The 12,931-nt window shown below is 38.3% G+C and overlaps 1 protein-coding gene across 1 annotated transcript in view; it reads left to right on the forward strand.

Moving 5' to 3' along the window:
- Positions 1 to 12,931, forward strand: part of MAPK12 (mitogen-activated protein kinase 12) — a 44,342-nt gene that overhangs the window by 11,776 nt on the left and 19,635 nt on the right. The window contains exons 3-4 of the mRNA XM_013956483.2: positions 321 to 379; positions 4,761 to 4,872. Of these exons, the coding sequence (XP_013811937.1) occupies positions 321 to 379; positions 4,761 to 4,872 (171 nt within the window). The remainder of the gene's footprint in view (positions 1 to 320; positions 380 to 4,760; positions 4,873 to 12,931) is intronic.

The raw sequence follows: 12,931 nt of genomic DNA on the forward strand, positions 1-12,931 counted from the left end.
ACTTAAGTGGTTCAAGTTAAAAGGTACTGTCTCCTCTTACATAAAATTGTTAATCTCTGAAATTTTTATTTAAATAAATACAATTTAATTTTTTCTTTACCACTGGGTTGAATGGTCTTCAGAGTTGTAGAATTTGATACATAACAAATCCTGATATTTCTAGGCACTACTTTAAATATTCTTTCTGCTGTCTTTATGCCTATAGCTAATGTTTCATTATGGAAATGGTTTTGATTATATTTTTTCACTTACTATGCAGTTTGGGAACTTTTGTGTTAAGACAATATTAATCCTTTCTCCATCTCCCCCCTTATTTTTAGGTCATTGGAATATTGGATGTGTTCACACCAGATATAACACTGGAGAAGTTTAATGACTTGTAAGTTTTGAGTTGTTTGTATTTGGGAGCAGGGTTATTGCTTGTTTGGGAGGAGGGATTGTTTGCTTTTTTATCCTGCAGAATTCCAAAAACATTGCTTCATGGCTTTTTCTGAATTTCATCTTAATATAAGTCTTGTGTGCTACTTAAAATTGGTAGGCTGAGATTTCCAGATTATTATTAGAACCAGTTACCTATTATATAAGATGTGTACTTCTTTCAATCCTTAGTAAATTGCAGTCTGATGAATTCCCTAATCCTTCTTTAAAGTATTGATTTCTTACCCTAAAGCTCAGAATGACCAAATGATAGAACCATCCATAACTCAAACTAGAGTTAGGATGGATCACATTGGTGATGCGTCATGTAGCAGTCGTCATTTTCAAGTCTGAAAATGGTGATTGCTACATGACACATTGCCAGTGTGATCCATCCTAATTTTAGGATTAATTCAAAACTGCTGCTGTTTGTTGACATTTTTGAGATTATGTGTGAGCTCTGCTCTGTTATACTTCCTGACTGCCCATTCTGCAATTGCTTGCATCCAGCTGAGGGTGGTCTATGCTCCCTCTTGGCTTTCCCCGTAGAACAAAATGGACCAAACAGTACATGACAGGTTGCTTCTAGCACCAGGCATGTGCATCTCTCTGACCTTTTGGCAGCACCTCAGGCAGATATTTAGCATGTCTGTCTTGCAAGTGGACCCTGCTGCAATTCTTGTGAATTCAATTCACTAGATAAACAGTGGTCCCATTGCACTTTATGTGGATTTCATGTTACATCGGTAGAACTGTTTGGGATTTCCTCTAATGTAATTTATATGTTTCAAAACCAGGGTTTTTTTTGTTAACATACAAGTATGCCAGGTTATCTAACAAGAAAAGATAGAAAATGAAGTACAAAAAACATGGATCATGTTGGCCATTGGATCATATGGATCGTTTAGGCTTTTGAGCCAAGAATTTTACTGTCCATATTGCCTATCATTCTAACATTTTATATAACATATGCAATACAATGCACATACGTAAGATTAGCATTTGAGGACTGCATTTTAAATACAAATTATCTATATGCATATATAGATAATTACATGTGCATATATATAAAAAGTCATCCTTCAAGTTTTGGAAGTGCAAGTCAAGTAGGAGGAACACTGTTATAACTAAGTATGTAACAGGTGGACCTGTGGCCAGATGTGCTTTCAAGACTTTTGGTAAGCTGTTAGATATGAGCAAGAGTAAATGTGTGTACATTTAAAACAGAAGTGGAGGAACAGTTTATGTGGATTAAAGGTCAAAAGAGTCGTTTGAGAGAGACTTCCTTTTTGCTGGCTAGTCATGAGAAGTTATCCGTGACCTATTATATAAAGATCAAAATTCAAGCTGATTTGCATCTAGAAGCAGCAGAAGTGAGGCAGGTGGTTTCACCACAGTCAGTCCCTAGACCTGTTTTTGTCTGAGATCTCAGGTTTCCTTGGAACACGTCATGGAGCCCTCCTGCCTTATAGCTCACTTCTAGCCTGCCTATCTGGAGGGGAGCATGCTTCTTTCCCTACCTGACACCATAATCCACCAGCCAGTGTAGCAACAACTGAAGAGAAAGTCCCTTCTCCTTTAGGAAGGGGCACTCAACGTCTTTCCTCATGCTTGTGTTTAACTTCCTTCAGTGCTAGAGTTCAGCTGATTGAAATAGTGTGCAAAATCAGAGAGGTGATAAATCTTTGCCAGTTTAAATTCTACTACATGGCTTCTTTTTACCCCATTGATCTGTATTCTTTGCATTCATTGTCTGTGCTTGTATCATACAAAATGTGCCAGAAAGGGTTGCTGCTCCTAATGTTGTAAGAGTTTAGGGGCCTTAACTGGAATTTGCAAGAAACGTCCAAGACTTAGGCATCAAGCTCTTTACTGAAGTGAGTTATGGATTGGGTGCCTAATATCTTTAGATTATTTGAGGACTCCAGCTGTGGATTGTAAATACATTTTTAATAATAAAAATACATTTATTGATTTTTAAGTAGTAGACAAAGTGTTGACAGTCAATGTCAGTAATATCTTCACCACTTGAATTTGTGAATTCATATTAATGTGTTTAGAACAAATCTTATATCATGATTTAAATGCATTTTGGAAGTGGAATGGTTTTAAGCAGTTGTTCAGAGTAAAAAGTTTTCTGATTTTATCTTTTCTGGAGGAGTTTGATTATTTGAATTTATCTTAAAAGACAATTCTTTTGGAAGTGGCTTCTTCGTTGCCCCCCAAAAAACTGCAAGATTTATAACAAGGTAGAAATATTCAGAAATCCCTTAGGCAAAGTATTGAACTGAAATGATTTATTTAGACTGTGTTGTCATGAGCCTTACTACCAGTCAAAGATTTGCTAGAGTAACTCAACATAGCTATACCCCAAAAGAACAGGTAACTTCTGTCCAACCTAGATCTGTGAGAGCTGTTTGCATAGGAAGATTTATACCCTATATTTGCTAATGATGATGATACTCTTTCTGAAACCAAAGCCGTAATTCTTATGTGTAGCCATGGAAGCCACGTGTAGCTATGACACTTCTAAATACCCATAATATAATAATAAATAATGAGAATTGCAGCTGCTGTGACCTGACCACAGTAATACTTTTCATTCACGAATCTGTGTCCAGATAAGCCTATATGAAGTAACACTGAGTTTTTTGATCAAAAGATGAAGCTCCTTTATGGAATGTTATAGTATAACTGATCTCTTTTTTTTTTCTTCTTCCTTTTTTCATCTGTGTATAAGTGCCCATAGTATTCGATCCCACTGTTGTCCTGTTCCAATGTTGTTCATAAAGTGTTAATAAATTTTGGATTTTCAAACTCAAATAGGAGTGGGTTTTCTATCTCCTGATTTTTTTTTTGTTCCCCCATACCCCAGTTCTCTCTCTGTCTTGATTACTAGAAATTTGAAGTCATCAAATTGTAAACTCATCAAATTGTGCATGCGTAAAAATGCACTTTTATTTATCCTTTCCATCCTGTTCTTTACAGTACTTAATGGTTATAGATTATTTTGGACTTTGTCTGTTTAGGTAAATCGCTGTCCATCCAGAGCTGTGGGATTTACACAGATGATGGCAGGCTAACAAAATTCCTTATGGATGCTTCAGGGTCACCACCAGTAGTATAAGACATGTAGATATTTCTGTTTCTCACCTCACATCTTACTACCTCTGCTTTCTTTGGAACAGTCACTTAAGTGTTTTTTTTTTTTCTGGCTCATTTCAAGTATTTATGACCTCTGGGAAAATGTATTAAATAAGTTCGGATGGGGTAGAACTTAATACGCTTTCAAGATTCAGGGACATCAACAAAGCAGAAGTTAAACTCCGTTTCTAAGTTATTTGCTCTGTTGATGAGAAACATACTGTGTTATATACTTGGGAAGAGATAAGAAATTTCATTCTCTTCACCATATTTGCTCTGTCCTTATGTAGTTACTAAATTAAATTTGCTTATTTTCTATCCAAAGGATAGCAGATTTGTCTATGAATGCTGGGATTGGGAGCCTGAGTCCTGATCCCCCAAATCATGAGAAAAGGTTGGGTACCTAGGGAATTTTGGATATACTATCTGTAACTCTTTGTGACTAAATCAGTATCCCATCTTCCTGTAACTTTGTGTTTAATATCTATTTAGTTTGTAGTACAATTCTAACATGACAAATGAAGTTTTTCATACAGCTTTAATGAGAGAACTCAGCATAGTTAAAATTTGCATGTTTTAACCAAAGGAAAGGCTTTCTGATGAATTTACTACAAGCAATGAATGAAGACTATCCTTGAAATGCTGGCTTGGCACTTTCAAGCTTTCTATTGCTGGTGTCCATTACCAATAAGAAGTACCAAAGGTTAAGGATTTTATAATGCCAGATGAAAATTAATGGAAGAAGTTGTTGCCTCTTAATTTGATGAACTCTGTTCCTGATACATCTGACCTTGTCTATTTGAATGAACCACCCAGTTAGTTTTGTTGTTGCTAAGATCCACTGGTCCACTTATCCTATGGTCATGATTGTAAGATAAATAGCATTGTGTGAATGTCTTCGTTTTCTGCGCAGGTATCTCTGAAGTATCACGTGGCTCTTGATTAGGTTCTTCTAATCTAGTTCGGAATCTACTTTTCTGATAACTAACAACTTTCTGTAACCAGTGGCAGGGTTGTATGATATCTATTTATGACAATCAAAAAATATATTAAAAAAAGAGAAACTTGGAGGGGGGAGATCAGTGGAATTGCTTGGTAAACAGAATGATCTGCCATTCAAGATTGTCACTGAACTATAACATACAATTATATTTCAATTTATTTTACAAATTTAGAGTTATTCTATACTTTTTTTTAAGCTACCTAGTCATGCCATTTATGGGAACAGACTTGAGTAAGATAATGAAGCATGAGAAGCTAACTGAAGACCGAATCCAGTTCCTGGTATATCAGATGTTAAAAGGCTTAAAGGTTTGCCACTTTTATTATTTTTATTTCATAATTTTTTCTCCTAGTATACCCATACGGAATGCTATAGATACTTAGCATTTGATAGCAGGATAAAATTTCATAATACAAGTGATGATATTCTGTACAACAGATGTTTTCTGATGATGAATGTTGCCTTTTTGGTTTTGTTTCAAGGAAAAGGAAAAAAAAGTTGAATCTCATTAAAGATCTGTAATACATTAATCTGGGATGACTTTGATTTCCTTATTTCAGTAAACCAGAAGGTCACTGCTGTGACTTTTAGTTATGCCTTCTTCTCCAGTAGTTGATTTTATTAGTGCTGTTTAGCCACCCCTCTTACCCTGGCTAGTTGAGGACTGTAGAAACAGAGAATGAAGTAAGTATTGAAGTCAGACGCAGGATGCCCTTTGACTTCAGCAGAGCCAAACCTGATATCCTGTTTGATCAGAAATGATAGATCAGAGCCCTTGGCTATGTCATCAGCTTCAAATTTCTCTAGTTTGAAAAGTTTTCCATGTCTTACCAGTATTGTTTGATAGCACTGTTGCTAAGGCAGTCTGCACCAACCTACTGTAAACGCAGTATCTGTGTGCACTCTTTTAAGGAAGGTTTTGTTTTCCTATTAGGATTCTTTCTTTCAGTCAGTTACTCTGGAGAGTTCTTCCTGTGCTTATCTTCTTTGGTTTGAATTTGTTTTAGATGGTGTGGGTTGATTGATATAGTTTTAGATTTTTTATATATATATATATATATATATATATATATATATATATATAAAAATACGGTGAATACAGACCTGTAGTTATGGTATTTGTGGTGAAAATCTCACCCCGAGAGAGACTCAGAGCCTCCTTGGCTCCTAGTGCTTGCACTGGTTTTGGTGGTTGTTCAGGGACAACAGCTGATGAGCGAGCTTCATAGTGTGACAACAGCACATGTGGATTTGGTTCATGTATGTTAAGAGTCCAGTTCTGCAACATACTTAACCTCTTTCCTAAATTTAAATAGGCAAGTCATTCTATGGAATTCGTTGGGATTATTCATATATTCAAATACCTTTTTGAGCCAGATGTCTGAATGTTTATTGTGAAATTCAAAAGTGTGTATCCTTTGTGTAACATTTTATGTATAAAGTTAATGAATCTCTGAAGTCGCCAAGTCTGGGACAGCTTTGATAAAAAGGAAGGGGTATGGATTTTTAGTGACTAATGTGAGTGGGAGGTGGCTGAGAGGAGGACAGATGAATCACTTACAAGCCCAAAGAAATAAGCACCTGAGTTAAAAAGCTGTGAAAGATGTCAAAAGGGATTCCATTGAAATAACATAATTTTCGAATGACTTTTCACAGAATCGCTGAGGGTTTGAAGGGACCTCTGGAGACCATCTAGTCCAATGCCCTGCCCAAAGCAAGGTCAACCACAGCAGGTTGCTTAGGACCTTGTGCAGGCAGGTTTTGAATGTCTCTAAGGATGGAGACTCCACAAAATCCCTTGGCAACCTGTTCCAGTGTTCAATCACCCTTATGGCAAAAAAAGTTGTTTCTTACATTCAAACAGAATTTCTGTGTTTCAGTCTGTGCTTGTTGCCTCTTGTCCTTTCACTGGTTACTATTTAGAAGAATTTGGCTTCATCTTCTTCACTCCCTTCCAACAGGTATTTATAGACATTGATAAGATGCACCCTGAGCCTTCTTAAGGCTAAGCAATATCAGTTCTCTCAGCTTCTTCTCATATGGCAGGTGCTACAATCACTCAGTCATCTTTGTGGCCCTCTGCTAGACTCGCTGCAGTATGTCCATGTCTTTCGTGTACTGGGGAGCCCAGAGTTGGACACAGTACTCTAGATGTGGCCTCACCTGTGCTGAGTGGAGGGGAAGGATCACCTACCTCAACCTGCTGGCAATGCTCTGTCTAAAGCAGCCCAGCATGCTGTTGGCCTTCTTTGCCACAAGGTCTCATTGCTGGCTCATGATCAACTTGTTGCCCACCAGGACCCCCAGGTCCTTTTTTGCAAAGCTGGTTGCCCTCCCGCCTGTATTGGTGCATGGAGTTATTTCCCTCAAATGCAGGACTGCACTTCCTTTTGTTAAACCTAAGTGGGTGCCTGTTAGTCCATTTCTCCAGCCTGTCAAGGTCCCTCTGAATGGCAGCACAACCATCTGATGTGTCATTCGCTCCTCCCAGTTTTGTATCATCAGCAAACTTGCTGAGAGTTCACTCTGTCCCATCATCCAGGTCATTAATGAAGATGCTAAAAAGTACTGGCCCTACTATCAACCCTTGGGGGACACTGCTAGTGATGGGCCTCCAGCTGGACTTTGTGCAGCTGGTCACTTTGAGTCCAGCATGTTCAGCCAGTTTTCAGTCTGCTTCACTATCCATTTATGTAGCCCATACTTTCTTGGTTAGTCTATGAGGATGTTATGAGAGTGTCAGAAGCTTTGCTAAAGTCAAGATAAACAACACCTGCTGCTCTCCTATCATCCACCAAGCCAGTCATCTCATTATAGAAGGCTATCAAGTTGGTCAGGCATCATTTTCTCCTTTGTAAATCCATGCTGATTGCTCCCAATCACCTTCTTGTCTGTAATATGTTTGGAAATGGTTTCCATGATTATTTGTTCATCCTGGCCTGGGATTGCCGAAGGCAAGTCTTACCAGAAAAGACTGAAGAGAACAAGACGTTGACTATCTTGGCCTTCTCCATCTCCCTTGTCACCAGCTCCCCTACCCCATTCAGCAGTGGACCCACATTTTCCCTCGTCTTCCTTTTGCTGCGGATACACCTGTAGAAGCCCTTCTTTTTGCCCTTAACGTCCCTCACCAGATTCAACTCCAGGTGGGTTTTGGCTTTCCTAACCCAATCTCTGCATACTTGGACAGTGTCTCTGTATTCCTCCTGGGTGACCTGACCCTGCTTCTACCTCTTGTAGGCTTCCTTTTTATGTTTGAGTTTAGTTAGGACCTTCTTGTTCATGCATGCAGTCCTCCTGCCACCTTTGCTTTATTTTGATTTTTTGGTGCCTGCTTTCATAATGCACCTGTGTTTTACGCTATTAAATAACGAAAACATTTAGAAATGGCTAGAAGGGACCATTCAGATCTGTCTAGTTTTTAACTGTATAAAAGAACTTCATCTTGTAGTTCTTTCAGTAAGTCATGACATAGCTTGAACATGGTTTCTGGGGGAGAGTAATAATTTTAATGTAAAATTTTCAAGTACTTGAACAAAATATAACCAAAACTCCATCCTTTAGTTTGGGGGCCTTTTCCTGACTCATTTTTTGCAGAGGGTAACCCTGAATGTAAGCTCAATTAACCCTGATTGTTTAATCCCCCTGTCTTTGTCAGAAATAATGTTGTTTGTACTCCTCTAGCTTTTATCCCTTGGGTCTCATAAAACTTCTTTGTGATGGATTGCAGAGCCATCTGCACAACTTTTCTTTAACATTTTTTGATTCTCACAAAGATGACTCTAAGTATACTAACTATCATAGACTTTGTATGTTTCTCTTTCTCATCTTTCTGCTAGAATGTTTATTATTGCTAGTGGGGTTGTTTTTCTATATTTGGCTTTTACAAAATGGACGGTGATTAAAACTTGTATCTTACAGCACAGAGCTTGTATCTTATAGCACAAAAGAAGGTCCTGCTTGAGCTCCCAGTTCCTCACTAACCTATATTAATGCGATGTGAAAATACTTCCCAATCTCAACTGGTACCGCAGGTCTTAAATTACAATATTTATTGTCTGGGTGTACAAGACATTGATGACAAAAAGTCTGTTATTCCTTTATTATTTCTTTTGATGGTGTGGTTCCAAGAGAAAAAGCAACTTACCCTAAAAGCTGTTCTTTACTACAACAAAAGTTCAGAATGTAGTTGGGATGTTTTGTTGTGACTCCCTTGACCTAGCTCTGCAGGCTGAAGCCTGACTTCCTGCAGTGACAGCCATTTAATTCCCATTGCTGTTCCTCAGACATATGTTACAACAGGCCATAGAACAGCACAGTCTAGAATTGAATGTGGTTTCTTTGGCTGCTTCTTACACTATACAATTTTGGTTTTATGGTCCTGCAATATACAAAGTTTGGGCAGACTTCCCTCTGCGTTTGTACAGAGATAAGTGGAATCTGTGCTGGAAGGGGAGGTGCATTGCATAAGGACCTGCTTGTGTGGTGGAAATACAGAACTGGACTTTATAGAGAAAGGTGTATTGCTCTTCCAGATCTATATTTGTATTGCCAAACACTATTAAAAATAGACAAAATCCCAGGATATCATGCTGTTCCTGGACAAGAACAGCAAGAACAGTGTGCCCATGATTACTCTGTCTCTCAATATCTAACAGATACAGAAGGGCAAGTAAATTGTTTTACTCCCATCCCAAGACTTAGTAAGTGTATTTTGTTGCTGAGTCCTACTTTATTCATTTCCCCTTGGCTCTACAATATATGCAATATATGAACTGTAAAAATTTAGCGTGAGTTGAATGTAGTGCAGTGAATGAATAATGAATTTAATTCCAATGAAATGGCTTAGAAACTTATTTTGGTCTAGTGGTCTAGATTATGTTGTAGAGGCCTACCGAATAGAGTTTGTGGGCCCTGAAGGGTTGACTCTGGAGCTCATTGGATCAGTACATGTAGAAGGCAAGTGAAACAACTGACATATATCTGAAGAACATCTGAACATACCTGAAGAAAACAGAGCAGGACTTTGAGTAAGGAGAAAATGAGCAAGAAGTTCTTGATTTTAAGCTGGGATTCCCAGGATTTAATAAAAATTGGAGCATTTCTCATTCTAGTTACCAAGTGACCAGCAGGAATACTGAGATAATGTTAGTAAACTGGTATCTCTGGTCTCTGTAACTCTGTTAGCAGTGGTTCACGTGAATATTTTGCCTTTTCTCCCACCCTAAATTTTTAAAAAGCATAGCTGTACTTACTTCAAAATTACCAGCAGAAAATAAGACATAGCTACTAGACTCTGATGTTTTGTTATTTCATACTGCAAGCCAAACATTTGAGAACAATCTTTACTACTTCACCTGTTCCAGTAAACTTTGGATTTGTCTCCTTGCACTAATTCATCCATCCCCACCAATACACCTAGTTGGAAATATATTCAAGAAATTAGATAACAGGAATGCTCCAGTGCTTTTTATTTGAGGGACATTCCTGCAGCATTGTCCATGCTAGTGATTAAGCTGAAATCAGTATTGCTAGCATGCAGAAAAAAGGAAAACAGGTCAGTAATTTTTTTCTTCTTTGAAAGACATAGTAAGTTGGCTGTGTAAGAAAGGCTCTGCCAGGTTTTGCATGAAAATCTTGTAAAGGTCTGGTGTTTCTGGATTAAAGATAGCACATCTGTGTTTTATTGAGAAAGCTTGCTTTTTGTTGGGAAACAAAGCATACACTAAGGTAGTACTCAGTTAACTCACCTGGGAAGAAGGAATAGGCAGCTCTGTAGATTTTTGTTGTGAAACTGTTCCAACTGTAAAGCTGTTCCACAGCTTGGCCTCTCATTTTTATAATGTTTTTTTTACTGCATCTCTTTACTTTGACAGACTCTGTTTTGGCTACTTGGTGATACAGGTGTTAACTGCAATATGCATTTGTCCCTTGTGTAAAGTACATAAGCATTTTATGGTATCTGTATTTAAGCCTACTCAAAGGCAAGAATGCTGTTTTTTATTTTTGCCACATTTCAGACTCATGTTGTAATGACCTGTTTATGTGTCTCTTTTGCATGTATGTAAAAATAATGGTATGAGTTGTTTTATGTGAGGGGATAAAATAGATACCTTTTTGCTAAGGCCCCAAGACAGTTCCCTGCATGCTTCATTTTTGCATATTTCCTGTAGCCTAGTTCTGAACTGATTATATACTAAAATGCTCCACAGGCTTGATTTAAAAAGAAAAAACTTTTTTTTTTTTTCTGAGGTCAGTGGAAAGTTCATGTTGAGTTCAGGAAGATTTGTATCAAGCCCTCAGTGCTTTGCTCTGTAAGTCTATACAGTCTTGTTTGTCAATTATGTTTGTGCCATTTTACTGTCTTCCTTCTGTAGAGAATGAAATACTCACTTCCTTTCTCTCACAAACCTTGTAATTTATCAGAATTAACTTCAGCTGTGGTGGAAAAAACAATGTGATTTGACATGGCTTAAAAACAATGATGTATTGCCTTTGTCTGTTTCCTAGTCAGACTTTAGCCTAGCGTTAAATTTTATTTAAGTGTGAGCTTGCAAACTGGAAGGTCTTTCAAATATGCTATGCCTTTTCATTTTTATTTGACAGAAAAATTAGTGATTGTCAAAGACTATAGGAGACAAGCTGTAAATAAATGTCTTCGTGTAGGTGGAATGGGATTGGAGTTTTCGACTCTTTCAGTCTTGAGTCCATCTTCTGCAGAATGCCGGTTGGGTCAGCGATCTTCTACGGATGTGAGCGGCAGTTGTGTGTCTTTATTTGTGCAGTATTTGAGAATGGAAGGATATCTCTTGGGCCACACGAACATCTTTCCAAGCTTTTTTTGCTGTGTTAATAGTAATATTTACCTGCTCTGGTTCTCTCCTTTTTATCATCCCTATTTACTGTCTTTTGTTCACATTTAGGTTGTTTTTTCTGCTTCTGTTTTCCCTTCCCCCCTCACCCATTTCCGCTTCAGTTTTCTTTTCCCTGCCAAGTCACTATTCTCATTTTCATTTTGCTCACTAGAATACTTTCTCCTGAATCTTTTCTAATTCCCTTTTGATTAGCTTTATATTTTGTGTGTATGTTACATATACAGGCAAGAATGCTTAGAATTTAGACAGCTGTTGCATAGCTTGCTAGCACACTCTGAAACTTGCAAGGATTTATGCATGTTAGCAAAAATCGTCTGTAGGGTAGTGCACAAAACTCCTGTGCCCAATGGCACTTTGCTTATGTTAACTGGATTCTTGAATCAAATATTGTTCACATTTAGTAGTAATAACGTTATGAAGGATATGTCCTTGCCAGCAGGTCAAGGGAGGTGATCCTCCCCCTCTGCTCAGCCCTGGTGAGGCCACATCTGGAGTACTGCATCCAGTTCTGTGCTCCCCAACACAAGAGAGACACGGAGCTACTGGAGCAAGTCCAGCAAAGGGCTACTAAGATGATTAAGGGACTGGAGCATCTCTCATATGGGGAAAGGCTGAGAGATCCAGGCCTGTTCAGCCTGGAGAAGACTGAGAGGGGATCTTATCAATGTGTATAAAAGCCTGAAGGGAGGGTGTAGAGAGGATGGAGCCAGGCTCTTCTCAGTGGTGCCCAGCAATAGGACGAGAGGCAATGGGCACAAACTGAAACACAGGAAGTTCCATCTGAACATGAGGAAAAACTTCTTTACTGTGAGGGTAACAGAGCACCAGAACAGGTTGCCCAGAGAGGTTGTGGAGTCTCCTTCCTTGGAGATATTCAAAAGCTGTCTGGACACAATCCTGGGCAATGTGTTCTAGGTGACCCTGCTTGAGCAGAGGAGTTGAACTAGATGATCTCCAGAGGTCCCTTCCAACCTCAACCATTCTGTGATTCTGTGCTGTGGTCCGAATATGTTTTCCATATTAAGAATGATGAAATCTGACACTAAATGGATTACTTAATGAGCAAAATTGGTAAAAATTGGATCCAATTTCAGAAGATTAATGAATTGAAATGGAAATTTTTCTAAACTAGGGCTAGCATAATTCCACTGCTGTTACCCACCAGTAGATAATACGATGCAGTTAAAAAATACTGCTATTCTTAAAAACACTGCAGCACAGACAACAATATTGCAGCTAACAGAAAGGCTAATGCTTAAATTAGCACCAGAAATAAGTGCTATTTCATGTAATCTCAGTAGTCCTATATTAAGAGGAATGTTTAGAAAATACATGAGTTCTCCCCAAGATGTTGATGTGATTTTTGTGCTGTGAACACTCACAAAATCCTCAGTGGGGTAAGAACACCCAATGAGACCGTGCTCTTCCCCCCAGACAGTTGAGACTGACTTTTACTAAAACTTCAGAAACTGCAGTTCTTTAATTCCTGTTT

The sequence above is a fragment of the Apteryx mantelli genome, chromosome 1 (assembly GCF_036417845.1).
Source record: "Apteryx mantelli isolate bAptMan1 chromosome 1, bAptMan1.hap1, whole genome shotgun sequence".
NCBI lineage: Eukaryota > Metazoa > Chordata > Aves > Apterygiformes > Apterygidae > Apteryx > Apteryx mantelli.